The sequence below is a fragment of the Anoplopoma fimbria genome, chromosome 5 (assembly GCF_027596085.1).
Source record: "Anoplopoma fimbria isolate UVic2021 breed Golden Eagle Sablefish chromosome 5, Afim_UVic_2022, whole genome shotgun sequence".
NCBI lineage: Eukaryota > Metazoa > Chordata > Actinopteri > Perciformes > Anoplopomatidae > Anoplopoma > Anoplopoma fimbria.
In genome coordinates this window covers 4,438,700-4,457,345 of record NC_072453.1, presented here as the reverse complement: position 1 = coordinate 4,457,345, position 18,646 = coordinate 4,438,700, and the positions used below count along the sequence as shown (strand labels likewise).

At 42.2% G+C, this 18,646-nt stretch overlaps 1 protein-coding gene across 1 annotated transcript; it reads right to left on the bottom strand.

Moving 5' to 3' along the window:
* Window positions 1-13,144: 13,144 nt before the first annotated feature.
* Window positions 13,145-15,311, bottom strand: foxj1b (forkhead box J1b). Its single transcript, XM_054599418.1, is given in 3 exon segments — window positions 13,145-14,020; window positions 14,722-15,108; window positions 15,111-15,311. Coding segments are annotated over 3 exon segments (1,464 nt in total).
* Between the last annotated feature and the right edge of the window lie 3,335 nt (window positions 15,312-18,646).

Below are 18,646 nucleotides of genomic sequence, written 5' to 3'. Positions count from 1 at the left end.
TTTAACCCCTTTACAATGTGTTTTCAGTTCATGAAAGTTCAATATAAAATTTTGGTGGCCTAAAAATGTATTTTTCCGCGCAAATAAACAAAGATGGTGACGCTCAGAAACCAAGATGGCAACGACCATAATTCCAAACCTGAGGCTTCAAAACAGCAGTTCACAAACCAATAGGTGACATCACGATGACCACATCCACTTCTTACATTCAGTCTAGTTTAAAATCCACTATAAACATATGTTTTGCTTTTTATTCAGAGTTAATAACAAAAAAAGATTGGCATTGCAATAACACTCACTTACTCTGAGATAACTGCTCACTTTTGAGAATGTGGATCAGTTCGTGCATTTGTCATGCAAACTCATGTTGGTGAGTAATGCAATTTAGATAAAACCTGCTACATGGTGTAAAGTACAATGATTGGCTCAAGGGTTCACTACAGTGTCAGGTCCCGCCAACTGCAAGTTACATTGCGTTGGGCCCACTAATTGGCCATGAAGGGTACGCTGCACCATTAGGGACAACGTGTTTACTCTCACCTTGTTTTTTTTTTCTCAAGTTATTCTGGTATTACTGCTGATGGCTGTGGACATTCACTTGAATCTCTGATATACACAATAAATTCCATTGTTTGGAATATATAATAATATTTGCATGACCTGTGTCGTCTCTAATATTTAAAAAATAAATAATGCGATACCTTATACCATTATAGTTCATCATATTTTGTTGTTTTAACATTTTCGTAATTAACTTAAAATAACTTGAATTTTAAATCAGCTGTGTTTTTTGTGTTTATAGTGTCATACTGCTCATCGCCCCTTGTTATACCACCATCACACCCTCTACCATCATTACCTTACTCATACTCATCTCCCACGCTCTTATTTCCGCCGCTCTTATTTTTTCAGACTCGTTTAACTGTGTCGTGGCTTTCCCCTCACGGTGGTGCATCTCATCTTCCTTCTCTCTGTCATGTTCGTGCTGTGCTTTATTCACCTCTTCCACCATCTCTCTCTCTCTCTCTCTCTCTCTCTCTCTCTCTCTCTCTCTATCCCAATGCTGTCGCTTTTTTTCCCCTTCACCTTTTCCCAGCAGAGTTCTTGGATCGGTTTGTTCTCCAGTGGCTAATTTGACTGTTCTACTTGCCAACCTAGCAGCGGGATCTCTGTGCGTGCATGTGTGTGTGTGCGTGTTTGTGCTGCACTTCTCCCCTGCCAGCTGCTGTTATACAACACTGGTTCTTGCCTCTACACACAAACACCTCACTTGCCAGTAAATATGCACATGCACATGCACACACACACACACACACACACTGACACACACACAATGCAAACACACACACACACACACACAATGCAAACACACACACACAAAATCACAGCCGTAATTTGAGCCATGATGTTTTACATCACTATTTCATTCATGCATTTGACCATTTACATGGATGTGCACCGGCTTCTGCTCTATCAGCATCCGTGTGGAATGCAATAACATTCTAACAGATGATACTTTACGTTGTGTTTGCAACCCCAGTGATGGAGAAGGTGGTGATCCGGAGGTTTAAACTGTACGTCTCCTCCTTCAATGGCTCTCAACATGACAGACAGGCAGACAGGCGTGAACTTAAAGCAGAGCAGCGATTGGTTCCAGCCAGCAGAGTCTAATCAGCACATCAAGCGTGAGACCCTTAAGTGGCTCTGCAAAGAAGGGATACACACACACAAATGAAATGCATACGTATCTCCCGACACAAATCACATGCAAATTCAGAGATAAATGCTGGAGGCCACACGCAGATGCATACATCTAAACCAACAGACACGTATACGCTGATAGCTATCATCGTGCTCTAATGGGACCGCTTTGAACTCAGAGCAGCAGAGCACATGATGTGCTAACAGACTGATGTGATAAGCAGATATCATCCGCATAGAGTCACACATACACAGATACGCACTGCTCATATGAGCCCGGTTCCTTACCTGTCAGAGGCAGGTGTAGTCCCAGAGGACCCAATCAGTTTTAATTAACCCCTTGTGGCGGAGGGTGGATGGGGGAGGGGTGTGGGCGAGCGGCAGTAAAACAGGAGTGCTAGATTAGAGAAAAAGAAATGAGGAGGAGAGATTTCCACTCATGGTCATGGCAGGAGAGGTGCACCAGGGCATATTTGGGCAATTGTAGGTTCAAAACTCAATACTGAGAAGGGGGAGGGGTTAATATTCTTAAAAAAAATAAAACTCACATTTACGAGAAAAATCCTAAATTTATGGGGAAAAAACTGGTGGAGTGCAAAAAACGTGATATCTAAATTCTGTTGCTCCTAAAGTAGTGACCTGTGAGCAAGGGGAAGATCCTGAAAGATACATATGCACGTTTTCTTTCATGTTCTTTTTTTGTTCTTTTATGAACATAATGCTGCCATCGATATGTATTTTTCTTTATCCTTATGTTAGACATGTTGTAGGTTTTATTTTGCCAATGGGTATTCAGATAAAACCTAAAGATGTCTGTTTCCGATGTGTTCTCCAATGGATGGTATCTGAGCAAGGCAAAAAAAAAAGGCACACAGGTTTTCTTGTTATTTCTGTGTTCTCTTATGAACATATTTGAATATTAATATTGTAGAAGTTACAGGAATGACAGACGAATAACTTCTATCTTTCACTACACAAAGCCGTGTGTTTAAATTCATGTCCAGTCTAAACTTAAAACACAACCATTGAGAGGACGTTACTCTGAACACACTGCATTACCGTAGTTAAATACTGATGCTTTTAAGGAACCATGCTCAACTGTCAGGGTGAAGTCGAAACAAAACAAAAAAGGCACATAACATAACTGCTTTAGATGAACAACAGAATATAGTGAATTATGTTGTTAGATTTTGCCGGGGAGAGGGATGTCTGGAATACCCTGTTTAAACTGCTGCCACTGTGGAAGAGAAGAGAAGGGATGTGTGTGAGTTGAATTGATGTTGATCCAAAATGGAACGGGCTATCAGAAGCCTAGCACTAATAGTACAACAATTTTTGTTGTGTAAAAATCGTCCTGTTTGCCTGTTTGGTTTTGCTGCTGGATTTAGATACAGTCTTGTTTCTTGTAATGAGACTGTAATTACTTTTGATAAGACTTTAAATGTTAAAAACATTACAACATGGCCGTGTATCTCAAACAAGCCTGACAGCACATAAAGGTCATAGACAATCTGCCATGTGTAAATGGAGAATTAGGATTAATTTGGGATTTTCATGCATTTTTTCAGAGTGAAAAAATGTTTTTGCACACAATTTAATGCATATCTCATCCTTATCGTTCTCGTCAGTCATTGACGTACTTAGGAGAGACAGTTTTCAAAAAGTATGGTTGTTTCTAGTACTTTTAAATAATCAAATGTAATCATACAATGTGAAATGATGGCGTAATTACATGTCTGTTTACAAATAAATCCCCTTTGACTGCAGTTTTGGCTCCAGAGTCCAGAGTTCCTGCCCTTACCTTCATGGAGATGGGCAGAGGAAAAACCTGAATAAATAAGTAGGGAGACATAACAAATGCAGATGCTTCCACACCATGCACAAGGGGTCACTGAATGCTTGGACGAGTATGAAAAGGAAGTGAAACATATGCTAGTCTAGTCACAAACCTCATTCCAATTAAACATCTATAAGAGATCCTGGATCAGCGTGTTAGTGCTCCACCACTAACATCAAAGAATCAGCAGTTTGTGACATATTCACAAGATGGAAATTTACTGATCTGTGTACGTGAACATCAATTTTGTGTCGCTGTGTAGCGGACACAAAAAAAAGAAGAAATTAAAGGTATCCATGGTGATAGGAAATGGTCATGTAGTGACATAGAATATTTATACCTGTTATAGTAGGTGGGAGGTGGATGGATCAATCAAACCAATGACTATCAACCACGTTTCTCAAAGAATTGTTGTTTAGTGGCGCCTACGTGACCATTTTTATAAACCTAACTAAGTGGTTTGAATTGTTTTGTGGCATAATGTCGCCCTAACTGACAGAAAAAAAGTGGCACAAAAGATACTTCTAATTGAAATACATCAGTTTGAAAGTAGTGCTGAGTGACAAAATCAATAAAAAGAAAATATCTGTCCATGTACCGGATCAGTATATTAAAACTTTGTGACTCTCATTGGTTTTTCTTTAATCTGTCACCTTGTGTGCATCTTCCCTGATGAATGAAGAGAACACAAAGCCATGGGGAGTCCGACATTGACACGAGGACAGCCGCTGTTTGCGTTGTGTCACACAGACACGCGCCCTCACCAACACATTGACCCGCCATTCATTATTGAAGAAGGTGGTTAGTGCAACTAAGGCCCCGGTAGATAAGGTATCGCTCCGCAGTCATCCTTATGTAATCAGAGGTGATTTCCTGAGAAGGCCCGAATGAGGTCATGGCCAGTAAACAGATGTCGGTTAGTCACTGTTAAAGGAGCTGTTTACAGTGAAGGCTGCAACTGTCACGTGTTGAGAATTAGATTTGTTTTTTTGTTATCATCAGGATATTCATTTATCAAGCTTATGTAAATAATTGCATGTTTCTGCTCTTCGCCTCACTGCACAAATAAAGGAAGGAGACAAGGTTTGGGCGCAAAAGCTGCATTTTAAAAATGTTTTTATGCGCATGTCTCCTGTATGTCTTTGTGTGTGTTTTGTCTGAGGACCCCTGCATGCGTCCATGAAAGTGTATGTGTGCTGTGTACAGCTCCCCCGGTGAGCCAAATGCTCCACTGCTTCACAAAGCAAATCGCAGCTAATCAAATAAGAGCCCTCAGCAGCGTTCAGACATAGGGCGAAGAATGGGAGAACTGTGTGTGTGTGTGTGTGTGTGTGTGTGTGTGTGTGTGTGTGTGTGTGTGTGTGTGTGTGTGTGTGTGTGTGTGTGTGTGTGTGTGTGTGTGTGTGTGTGTGTGTGTGTGTGTGTGCGTGTGTGTGTCTGGAGGATGGGGTGGTGGAGGCAGTCTAGTGGCTTGAAGAGGTCCTGGATAGCAGGCGGGGGTGGAAGGACACACACAAACGCACCTGCACAACCTTGGACCGCTGTCAAAGACACACGAGCATGGCTGGATGCACACACCTGTGTATCACACCCACGGACAGACGTACAGCAGATACATAAATGAGGCATTCATGTGCAAACACATATTCAGCATCTTTTGTATGTCTTATCTCTGTCTCTTTTCTTTTTCAAGGAATATCCTTGTCTTTTTTCGTCCTTGAGGCAGAAGAAGGAAATTTTGATGGTGAAATAGTCAAAGACTTTTCACTCAATCCAAGGTTCTGACAGCTGGTGATTTATTCCATCTTGTAAAGTAAATACAATTCATGGTAAAAACGGACAATTCAGCTAGATCAGTGATTCCCAACCCGGGGTACATTCACCCAAGGGAGTACTTCTGCAGTTGCAAGGGGATACGTGGGAAAGATTGTGTGAGGAGTTTAATTATGAATGATTATTATGATTTGACCAAAGAAGATCCACATATTTGTTATTTGGTAGGAAGGAAATTCCTGTGATGCTGATCTTTAGTAAATGTATCGTCTAAATAACATTTATGTAACAGCTGGTAGACCGACTGCACAGTACTCAACTTCCACCAGCCTGAGTCAGCTGTTACACATTAAAGTCACATGTTGCCACTGAGATTGCATGACAACTACTGATAATGGAGTAAAATGTAATGAATAAACAGTCTAAATAATTAGATTAAGGTCATTTTAAGAATATTTAGTTAACTTAAAGAAAAAACGGTTGAAATAGCTCAAAGTAATGGACAAACAATTAAAATAATAAGCTTAAAGTAAGGGATAATTGGTTTAAAAAACTGCTTAAAATTAAATAAATGGTTGAAATGATTGGCAAAATGTAATGTTTTGACAGTTTGAAAAGATTGTTAAAAATGTTATAAACGATTGCGATAGCTAAAAGTAATAGTAAATTGTTGAAACTGTCAATTAAATTGTACAAAAACATTATTGTAACAATATCCACTCTTATGTAATGTTAACATCCACTATAAAATCAATTGAAATACACACATTTGGAACATGACGGGTGGTGTTGATGAAGGCATTCATAACTTGATGGGACTCTGATAGGGATGTAGACAGTTGCATAGTTGGAATCCATCGATCTAGACAACCAACATGTCAGACACAAACATTCAGCTGCCTCTGGACAAAAAAAAAAGTTGCACATCGTAGTTTGACCCTGGCCAGATTCTTTGTGACCATGAATTCTGGAGCTCAACAGCGATCCAGCCAGGAGTTTTTCTGGGCGGGAGTCAGGCAGAGAGCAGCAGGCCAGATCGAGGAGGTTGGTCCAGACTTGTTTTCTGCTCTGCTCCTTGGCACAGAGATTGATGCTGTGTGAGTGGCCAAGCTCCAGCTCTGTCCTGGCATCGCTCTCTACGCTCTCGTCCACGCTCACTCTCCTGACACGCTGCCCTCTGGCTAGCCCTCTTTATGTGTGGGCATGAGTGTGTGTGCAAGCGTTTTGACAGCGTGAGGGGTTTGTGCAGTTGTATCTGTGTGCCTGAGTAAACTGTGACTGGCTTGAGTCTGTGTGCGCGATTGTATCCATGCTATGTGGGTGTGTGTGGGTGTGTGTGTGTGTGTGTGTGTGTGTGGCAGCTGTGTGCCCTCCTCCTGTCCGCCTGTGGGACAATCAGCCGCTCCCTGCGACCACAGAGACCGAAGGCACGGGGCAAGAATGTCTTTCAGTGACTAAGTGGTGTGTGCCAAGATGCACACACAAGCCAAACGAACACACTCATACACATACATACTGATACACACAGGTTGCTTTCTTATTTATACATGCAATTTTATTATGATTCGTTTAATATTTCTCACCAGAATGTTACGGGAATGGATATTCTTAATGTCTGATCAGGTCGGAATTTGGTGAACTTTGACCTTGTTGACCATTGACAAGCAGTCTTGACAGCTCGAAAGGGAGTGATGCTATGTCAAAAAAAAGGCCTAGCTAACGCAGCTTATTAGCCATGTGGCCCTGTCCACTTTTATTGAACCCTATGCTGTCAGAGTACAAACTGCTCTATGAGAATAGAATAGCTACAGACAGTTGACACAGGAGTCAATTTAACAAAAAACTAACAGTTAGTAAGCTGCTGTCTTATACAACGACTTTGAGATGCTTGTCTGCATACATCGCTGCTTGTTTTTAAGTTAAAATCAAGTGTGTTTTACAACCTTTTAGTGTTTAGACAGGGGGTAAGCCAAATATACCATATAATAAAGTACTATACATGCAAATATCACATGTTATGTGTTATTGGGAAACAATAGGACATATAACACCATCTTCCCTCTGGAATTACAGTTTACAACACCAACACAAAGCAGCAGCACAAAGGAGTGGCCCACCGTTTACAGTCAAATGATCCCTATGATTGACTGACTGAGTGATGCCATCGGAGAAGATGTGCAGAGTGCTCTGCAGTGGACACTGAGTGTGTTTTCCCCTAGGTTGTCCTCATTGGAGTTCCTTATCTTAACTAGCAGCAGCAGCACTGTCCCTGAGACACAGTTATTGAAAGTCTACTCTGTGGGGTACAAGATAAATGTAAAGGTCAAGGCCCTCATGGGAAAGGCACTCTGAGTATGTAGCAGCATAACAGATGTAATGGAAATGGTTTATGATGTTTTTTCCTCAGGCAGCGAGTGCCTAATCCTGAGTGTACGTTCAAAAAGTCACAGAAGTGTAAGAGAAACAGGGCGTGAAGAAAACCGGCACAAAAAGAGAATGTTACATATAAGTTCTGAACACTCGTAAAAGGGTGAATTTGGCCTTAAATAACCTCTATATGTATTCCTAATTGCCATCTGTGTTTGCAGTTGTGTTTGTGCTCATTTGCACACCTGCATTTGTCTGCACTACATGCACCGAATAAATAAAATTAGCACATCAAAACAAAATCTAGAGGGTTTTTGTTTGGGTTCACGTGGCGTTGGCAAATTGGCGATCCAGTCTTCATTAGTCATCCCCACATTTGGAAGCATAATGGCTCTCCTGGACAAAAAAACTCCACCAAGAAGGCTTTTGTTGAAGGTTAATGCCAGGAAACATTTAGCTCTTCGAGTAATGATCCTGTCTTTATTTGATGTAAACATGGCCATGTGCACACTTTGAACAAATTTCGCAAGTAGGTAAAATCCCTAATCTCCTTTTAAATAAAAGGAAAAAAAACCTCACTATAATACACTTCAGTCCTTTTATAATAATCTACCATCCACAATTCCTTTTTAAAAATGGAACAGGCAATCTAAATGGAAACCTCATTAGCATCTCATACATAAACAACAGCCTGTTGGAAAGACTATTTAGGTGTATTTCCTGCCTACGTTGCTCCTCTTGTGTCGCGCCAGTCTGGAGAGGCATTAATGGACGGTCGGACCAGCTGAATATCATCCCAGTGTTTTTCCCTTATCAATATGTGATGAGGGCTTGGAAACAAGAGATGGACGATTTCCCGCCAGTTCAGAAAGGGTGAAGCTTACTCCTGCTGAAGGTCCTCTCCTAACATGTGTGTGATTATTTGCTTCGAATCATGAGGAAATTGCATTTATCAGTGTGATCTAGCAGTTATTTGTACATGTAATCGCCCACTCTCAGGGGTTCCTCAGGGGCTATAAAACAGGCTTAGGGCGTTTTCCCGCTGCCATTTTTTGCTTTGTGCCACAATGAAAGATCTAATTAGTGAGGGACCCCCATCATGTCTTCTATTCACTCTTCCCCTTAAAGAATAGCTCTGTGACTATCCCCAATAAATGGAGAGTTGAACCCTCTGTCTATGTCACGCTGGGAGGGGCGCTTCTTTAGCAAAGCTGGTTGACCCCGTTCATGCTTGACTCTAATCAGGAGCAGTCCAGAGGGTGCCATGGTGGCAATAAAACATGGAATACACCCTCTTCTTGTCACTTGCCCTTCTCTGTGCAACCCTCCCGAGCTCACACACTAGCACACACATGATGCAGAGCCCCCCCAGAGGGGCACCGAGGAGGAGGATATAAACCATTATGAGCCAGGTTGGCCTACAGTGACAGCCCAGCTTGTTCCTCCTTCTTTGAGCAGGTCCGCGTGCTGGGCAGTCCCAGGCTCTCATCCGACCGCGCTGAATAGAACCACAGGGCTCTGGCTCCACAGAGATAGTGTTATCTGGGCCGCCACGGGGCTCAGATCGCAGCCGTGTACACACACGCTCAGTGGGCAGCGCACACATCAGCGGGAGTGCAGACAAAGAAGCCTGTGGACCAACACAAACATTATGGGCATATAATGTAACCGCACATGTCCGCATGGTCACAGCCAAACAGAGACAAATGTGAAAGTTCACACACACACACACACACACACACACACACACACACACACACACACACACACACACACACACACACACACACACACACACACACACACACACACACACACATACATGTTAGGGTACAAAGGATGCTTCTTTAGCCTTCAACTTGAGCGTGATAGTGACACTGAGGATGCTTCTCCAACTTTCCTCACATTTCCTCTGAAAGTAGAATTCACCTCTTGGCCTTTAGCTAGTATAAAATGACCTGCTGCTGTCACAGGACCAGCTTCTCCATCAGCTGGGGTGATTCTCTCCATGCACGTTGACCAGTGGTCACACGTCTCGGGCCTCAAATCTGGCTGTAGTCCCTGCTGTTTTTAGGAATCTGAGTTATTCCACCCATTCCTAGAGATCTCTACACATGACCTGTCGCCGCTGGGAGCCCCGGGCCAGAGGGGCAGGGATAAGCCGCATTTCTGCCCATTTTCCTCCAACGATTTCAATTAAAAAGAGATTTGAGGTGGAAAAGCCCATTTCCATACAGGGCATGCAACCAAAATCCTGGAGAAGGTGGAGATGAGGTGTGGTGGTGAGTTTTGACGGCCTTTTCTAACAGCTATGAGACATGTCTTTTGATAGATAAAGGGTCAACATGTGGAGTGAGAGAAAGTAAAAAAAGTCAGAGAAAGTCACTGCGTTCATTTGAGTTGACAGAAGTGTTGATTAGAGAGTTGTTTGTCCTCTGATTCAGCTTTTTTTATCCTGAAGCACCCAATCAAAACTGTTAATCAGCAGTAATGAATGTGAACTTATACACTTGGACATTTGATTGTTCTTTGCGTTCCTGAGTTATCTTTTTAAACCTCTGGCCACACATGAAAACTTCAGGGTCCTCAGGCAGAGATCTATATTTCTGAACTAAGGGCTGCACAGTTGACTATGATTCATATCTCTAAACACACTTTTAACACTTGGACTGTTTGATTTTTTTGTTTTTATTAACTGTATGCCTCTTAACTGATATGTTTTGAATTATTCCATTTCTTTTATCAATGTAACTTACTTACAGTTTTATCCATTTTTTTATGTGACTTTGTGCTATATTTAGCTATGCTAGCACTGTGTTCTTATGATTTGGCAAAATTGGTCTGTTAGTCTGCCCACCACTTTGGTTCAGACTGAAATAACGGTTTCATGGATTGCCATGAAATTATTAACACCCCTTCATCGTCTGCAGAGTATGAATCTTAATTAATTTGTGGATCCACTGATTGTTCCTCAATTGACACGATGAGGTTGACTTGTGGTTCTGAGTGAAACTGTCTCAACAACCATAGGAGGGTAATGGCATGCTAACACGCCAAACTAAGATGGTGATCATGGTAAACATGACTCCTTCTAAAAATATTAAACTGTCACTGTGAGTTTGTTAGCATGCTACCACCTCTTAGAGCTGCTAGCGTGGCTGTAGATTCTTAGTCTGGTCACTTTTTTTGGTCACAGGATGTTAGCATTGATGTTAGCATTTAGCTCAAAGCACCTTTGTTCCAAAGAACAGCCTTCACTTTTATGACGTGTGTCTGAAGCCTAATTAAAAATGGCTTAAAACGTATCTAATTTTCAACCTTTTACTCCTCAAATGTTATCTCTTTCACTTGGACCAAAAGCCACTCAGACCTCAGATAATCATTAATTGTGAGTGTGTCTTGGGTGCAATTACGACCATTGTTGTCCCAACAATGGTCGTAATATAGTTGAATACACACTTCTCTAAAACTGTTTCAACAACCAAAGCTCCTGCTTAAGGTCCAATTTGCTGTCTAGTGTATCAGATTACATGTATTGTAGAGCTGTTCATGCTTTTAAATCTACCTGTTGTATGTCTCAAACACCAAGCGAGTCCAGACTTGTCTGTGCTGAATAATGATAAACTCTGATGGACTTTTTATCTCTTGATTGCACACATACACACACAGTGCTCTAACTCAAACAATTGACCTGACCACAGCTTTATACTGCACTCCATCATGTTTTAATCTCTGATATTTCACAATGACAAGTAAACAATATATTTTTTTGTTATTATTCTTTCTTTAATTGACACCATTTATTGCATCAAGGCATGATTGCATGTTTAAACAGCTTAAAAAAGTACAAATGAAAATAACATGGTAGGATAAAGAGCTCGTATCAAACTTGATCAATATGATACAATAAGAAAATCTGGCCTTAAAGTGTTGAGTTTATGTATCTGCTCATCATTGGTCCCTTCAAAGCAACCAAGTTAATAAATTCTCAAACACATTTTGAAATTCTGATTTGTGAAAACAAACCATACAAATAAAAAAAAGACATACAGCAGAGTAATCAATAAGGACAAATCCATCACCCAGTGACAGAAAACAGAACTGTCCTTTTTTTTCTTATTAATCAACACAGAAACACCAATGAACTGCATATTCCTTATCAACAAATTTGGCGAAATATAATCAACAAATGCCCAGTTTTGTATATAATTGGAAAGAAAAACATCATATTTAAGCAGAAAACAAAACAGAAAACAAACTTGCCCAGCTGACTTATTGCAGTGTTGAGTTCATGTTCAAAAACAAACTGATATGGAAAATTACAGCAAATGCATCACGTTCATTATGGTCAGTAAACTTAAGAAAACGTCATTTTTAATATGATAAAAAATAAAACTAAACATCCTGGAAATAATCGCTGTCTTGCTTTCCTACAACTGCTGTCTATCAAAGTGCATAATGTTCGATTTTCATGACTGTCGAGAAGGCGATCAGTTTTTAGGTCTGCTCCCCTCATAACTGTAGACAAATGGCAAATATTCCTGCCTAGCTTCATGCTATATACTTTAGTGAATATATATTAAATTGACTATACAACAAAGTCATAAATGACTGATTTCTAATCTTACACTATGAATTTAAAGTCTGCATCCTGCTCACATAACTTGATGAATGGCTGAATTTTGCTGCATGTTAGTAAAAAAAAAAGTTTAATGCTAATGTAGCAAAATAGAATCCTGCATGTCCTCTCAGTCCTGTAGTGACAGTGCATGTTTGTGGAGAGTGCTTTGGAGAAGGGTGGTTGGGTTATCTTCACTTTGCTTCTGTCATCATTTCATCAAAAACCCTAGAGTGATACATAGCTCATTTGAACACATTCTCTTATTACCAGTTGCCTGACATGTGAGCTGTTATAGTTCCAGAAAATCCAACTTAAAGGATAAGTGTGTCCTGTTTTCTGCACACAGTCTTGTCATTGTTCTTCCTTCTGAAGAAAACATTTGCTGCCATTCATCCTCCGCAGTCCACATAAAACTTTAATTCAAGTTTTAATTCTGTTGTATTGTCATATCATTTTGCCTGGTACATCAGTGCTGTGTCATGTTACGCACTGCTGTCAATCACTTGACACCCTTAGGAAGAAATGGGAGTCTATGCCAGGAAATAATCCCTAATAATTTTGTCCAAAACTCTCAATAGTCAGATCAATGTCTTTTCTAAAGAGAATCTTTGTAACTGGGTTTATAGTTCAAGATAGGTTTGATATTATCATGTTTGTATTGTGAGAAAAGATAGGTCAGTGCTAACGAAAAATAAATTACAGATGTACTGCAGAATGACTGGAGGGAATGCAGAAGTAGCTGGGCTGTAGTTCTAACCAGTGTTATCCTTTTGGTGGTAATAATGGACCAGTAATCAGACATGTTCAGGTCATTGGGTGGAGTCAATGAGATCTGGGGTCAAAGGTCACAGATAAGCCTCAACTCGTTCCCATGGCTGCATCTCTGTAAAGAAGCCCTCGCACAGGCCGAAGCCCTGATCCAGAGTCAGAGGAATCGCCTGCTCCTCCTCTTTGATCTCCTCCCAGGGCTGCAGCACCGCCTCCTCGGGCTGCTCCGGGAACAGAGCGCAGGGCTCGTCGAACTGCTGCAGGTGGTGGTGACTTTGGAGCAGCTGATCTTGGTCCAGCTGCTGCTGCAGTGGATGCAGCTGCGGCACATGGAGCTCTCCCATATTGACCGTGCAATCCATGGCAGCGACGCTCAGCTCCATGTAACCGTAGGACTGGAGGTGGTTCAGGTGCTGGCTCTGACCAGAGACGTCTCCGCCGCCGCACCACCTCCCCAGCCCCGCCGAATGCTGCCTCCCCTGCATGGAAACCTCCATCTCACAGCCCAGGGAGCTCAGCGCCGTGTTGATGTCCAAATCCTCGAAGTTGCTACAGTTCCCGCTGAGAACGTCGTCGAACGCTGACGCCAGGTCAAAGTCCCCCCTCAGGATGTCTGTTTTGTGGGCCTCTGTCGCTAAAAGAGGGGACTCAGTTGCCCTCATCGCCTTGCTGTTGTTCTTAGAGGGCGAGTGCTTCCGTTTCGCGCCAACCCCTTGGTAAGGGCAGCCATTTTGGGTGCTGTGATAACCCTGAACCAGTTTGCTCTGTCTGTGGGGGCCACTGCTGTTGCTGTAGTTGTTAGCAGAAATCCTCCTGCGTTTGAAGATGCCATTAACGAACATATCTGCATACTGTGGGTCAATCTGCCAGAAGCCTCCCTTCCCTGGCTCGTCTTTCTGTCTGGGGACCTTCCTGAAACACTTGTTGAGGGACAGGTTGTGACGAATCGAGTTCTGTGAAAAATACCCCCCAAAAAAATGATTACAATGATTTCATTGGCTTTGAGCAAATTTGAGTTAGTGATGCAAAAACAGAATGTGTCAGTTCGTCTTTTTACTGGAGATGAGAAGAGAGAAGGGGGGGCATTGTTGTTGTTTGTATAGGAAAGCAAATGTACCTAATTAGGCTTTCTAGTAACAGGCAGCTCTGTGAATTTCAAACATGATCAGCTGTGCTTAGCTGCCATCTCTCTCAGGAGCCCTCATTAACACACACACACACACACACACACACACACACACACACACACACACACACACACACACACACATTTAGAGTGCTTTCTCAACCCCATCACCATTCCCCTCAGACAAAAAAACCCTATGAGCACACTCATGGAAGATGGACATTTCTGAGACTCTTGCATTAAGAAACACTTGTCATTAAAATCGTCAAAGGTTGAAATTAGATTACTTGTAATAGTGTGTAATTAAAAAAAAAAAAGATGCATGCTGTAGGATTTTAAAATATGCACTACATCTGATGGTTTTTGTTTCACCACATTGATAAAAGAATTGTCTGATTGTCCTGTATGTAGCATAATGGTGTGGTGTCTGATGGTGGCACTGGGATCAATTGCTCAAACCTTCTCTCCCTTGCTCGCCATTTATCTGACTCATCAATAATAGAAGAGGACTTAGCCGGTCTCGGTTACCTGCCAGCTGGGCTCCGCGTGTTTGTAGTAGCAGAAATTCTCCGTTATCCAGTTATAGATGGTGGACAGAGTCACTTTGGGTTGTTTGCTGGCTTGCATGGCCTTGCAGATGAGAGACGCATAGGAATAAGGCGGCTTGACTTTATGGTTGGTTTTGTAATCGACCTCCACGGGCGGACTGGCCTGGATGGGGATCTGTGGGTAGCCGGTCACCGGATATGCGCAATTGGCGAACCGAGGCACCGCTGTGCAGTCGCTGCCGGAGGTGACGGGGATCCCGAGGTACAGAGGCATCCCGGTGGCGGCGGTGTCCCCTGCCGGAGGGCTGGACGGAGAGTCGGAGCCACCTCTGGGGAAGCCGAGCCGCTTCAGATACAGGTTCTGCTGGGGGAGGAAGGACAGCCGGGTCCGGATCCGTTGGGTCGCTCCGGGTCCGCGTTGAGGATGGAGAAATTCTGGAGCCAGTGGAGGCTGGTGAGGCTGTCGTCCAGGGGCGCAGAGTCGGACCCGGTGACCTGATCCTCCGGGAACACCGCCAGCCAATTCTCCTTAAACTTATTGGCAATGTCTGGGCTCGTCAGAACCGGCATCCTGGCTTTGTGTGCGCGGTGAGCGATGAAGATGGGCCAAAAAATATCTTTAAATCGGCATTTAAAGTTTTGTTTTATCTTGAAGTCAGTGAAGAGAAAGAAAGAAAAAAAAACTGTTAAATGAAATAAAACTAAATCACATTCAAATAAATCAAAAACAAACAAATATCTCTAAACAAACAACATAATAAATAATGTCCCTACCTACTACGGTGCGGTCTCTGTCGGGGAGGTTTCTCTGTGTGCACCTGTTGCAGTCCGTCCCTGCCTCTCTCTCCTCCAACGATTCAGTGGCGCATCCAGTTTTTACGCAACAAGTGCGGCGGGGAGGAGGAGGAGGAGGAGTAGCATCCAGCAGCAGCTCATGTGGAGGGAAAGGGAAGGAAAGCACCACTCAGGACAGATCCACACCGAGCCGGGCGAACCGTTCTGCTCTGGTTTGGGAGGTCAAGACGTGAGAATGTGTGGAGGAGGTCGTAAAATAAGTCGCTCATAAAGCCCGAGAGACTGCCCACCATCCCTTTAATCGCTTCAGGGGATTCCTGATTGGCTGGCTGTCCTTGCTCCTCCAGGTTTCTCTCTCTCTCTCTTTCTCTCTCTCTCTTTTTCTCTCTCACACCGACCAACCACACAGACTCATACAAACAAAAGGGGGGGGCACTCAAATTCATGTCGAATGAGTGCAGGTTCGCTGCAGAAAGAACAGTCAGTTTCACTGCCTTTAATCTTTGTCTTCATCCCGGAAACAGGCTGAGATGTGAACCTCTGAGTCGCGCGTCGAGTCCCCTTGCTGGCGCTGAAAAAGACGCGCCACAGGTCCCGCTTGGAGAAGCTCTTTTTTGCACCTGCAAGGAAAAACAGCCCACTTTAACTGTCTGCATTCACCATGCCTTTTTCACTTCGTTTCTTTACAAACTTGAAAAGGCAACTGTTAATTGAATATCAGTTTTTTTTTGCACAATTGAATCATAATCTTCCCGATTTATGGTAAAGTACAACTTTAAAAAGTTAAGTGGTTCGGGATACAACTTTTTTTGGTTGCAGGATGTTGTATGGGAATGTGAGAAACATGTCAGATCAGTGATATTTTGCAAAATGTAAAACAGTAGAGCAAATGAATCCCAACACAATAATGCACAAATCAAAGAGAAGAGAGAGTGGTCTCACTTTTAAGCAGAGTTTGTGTCTAAGATGTAATACATAAGTCATGTCATATAGGCTATCACACTATAACCACTATTCCTTGTGAAATAAGCTACCAGTGAGCTGAGCCTTGCATTAAGAACAACTGCTTCCCCAAAGTATTTTGAAAGTCCCATTGATTCTCATGATGTTTTTTTTCCCGTATTGGTCTTCTGGAAATATTTCATAGAGCCTGTCAAATGTTTCTGTGACCCTATCAGTGGGCCTTGTCATGCTGCTAGTGCAGCTAAAGCAACACAATTCCATTTTTATTTTTTTAAAACAAAAAGTAACATTAAATGAATTTGTCATACACATAACAAATATTCATCATTATTGATTTCCACCAACTTTTGGTGTCACGTTCTACAAAGGCTCAGGTAAAACAGATTGTAGTTCATCATCAATACTGCGTGTGTAAGTGAATGGACAGAGGCAATGAAATATGAAATATGAGGACACACTGCCACCCAGTGTATTAATACTACATTGCAGCTACACCAGCGTTCCAAACCACGAATGAAGGCATTGATCTAGTGGCATAACCAATATTATGGAGGCCTGGAGGCTGACAAAGAATTCCTACATCTTGAAGAAAGCACTGACTATTTCAAATAGGGCTGACATAACAAAGTCAGACTTTATTCACATAAGAAATGCACCATGCAGTGCCCTGTTTTCACTGTGGACAATGTTAGTTTCACTGCATAAGTCAAATAAAACCTTACCTTCATGTTCCTGATATGCCTGATATTGCTCTACGTATTGGCTGAAAAAGGACTGCAGTTAACCATTTTGGACGAGCAGATTCCACTTGTTATAGCTTCCTGCTGTTCAAACCCTCGTCCAATTGCATCCATAGGCCTCAGTACCCTGATTACCAAACACAGTTGAGATGCCATTGCACAAGGCATTTGTTTGAAAAGATGTGGATTTAAATACCTTATTTTGACCTGATCATGTGGCATTCAACAGTCTCTGTTGTCTGCACATGTGGGATTCATAAAGCAGCCATAACCAACATCAGGTGTAAGTCAAAGATTGCATTCTGAAACAATCATGGCCTTAACAACTCGTATAGACGTACAAAGATTTTACAGAAGTAGTTGCACAAGAGCCGTGGCCGACGTGCCTTAATGATGTCTCTTCCTCCTCCTAAAGCGCGAGGATATCTCTCCACAGTATTCAGTGCCAGCCATCTCTCGGCAGATTTTCTCAACGCATCTGCCGAGTTTAAAGATTTGGAGTGCGGAGGCTGACAAGGACTGGCATTCAGTGTAGGGCACCGAGGATGGATGAGTGGCAAAATCAACGCTGAAACATTTGAAGAACCTAGATACTTTGTGCCAGCTGTTGCAACCCGTCAAAGAGGTTTGATTTTTTTTAAATGTCTCCAGGTTTGTTCAGGTTCTTGACAAAGGGCTCGCTGGTGAGGCTGGCAAATGTTTGAACAGCTGTTCTTATTGTTACCAGGCTTCCTGCTGTCCTTCAGCTGCAACTGAGCACACATACAGTATGGCTACAGTACCTCTAACAGGTTGAAAGAGGAATGCTAAAGAGGATTGTTACCCCAGTAGGCTATGTATTTCTTGTTAATAGCAATGCTAACCTTTGGAGGGGTTTTAATTAAGAAAAACAAAACAAATATACAAATCACAACTACATTTTTAAGAGAATTGGGAAGGACCAACTGATGAACACAAGATACTTAAAAAAAACTAGAGATTGGTCACAATGATCTAACTTGTGCAGACGTTCTGAATACTACCCTAATGTTTCAAATGTTATTTTTGCCAGATTTTGTTTGATCTTTGCTCTTTACAGCATTACAATTTATTAGATTACAATTTTGACGCACAAGAATAAAACAAGGAAAAAAAACAACATGATTTTAGACTCAATTATACACAAAGAAATAGTTTGATACGTTGGTAAATATGTGCATTCGCTTTCTTGCCAAGAGGTTGACGAGAAGCTTGATACCACTCCCCCGACTTTTGGGGGGGGATTATGCAGAAAAAATTGCTCTGTGGTTTTTGATACTGACAAGATTTGTTCAGCAAGATAATATTCACAAATGAACACCAACGTGATGAGCGTCTTGGTTTTAAAGCTCTTCCAATATGTTTTCTGGTTTAAGTTGAGTAATGGTT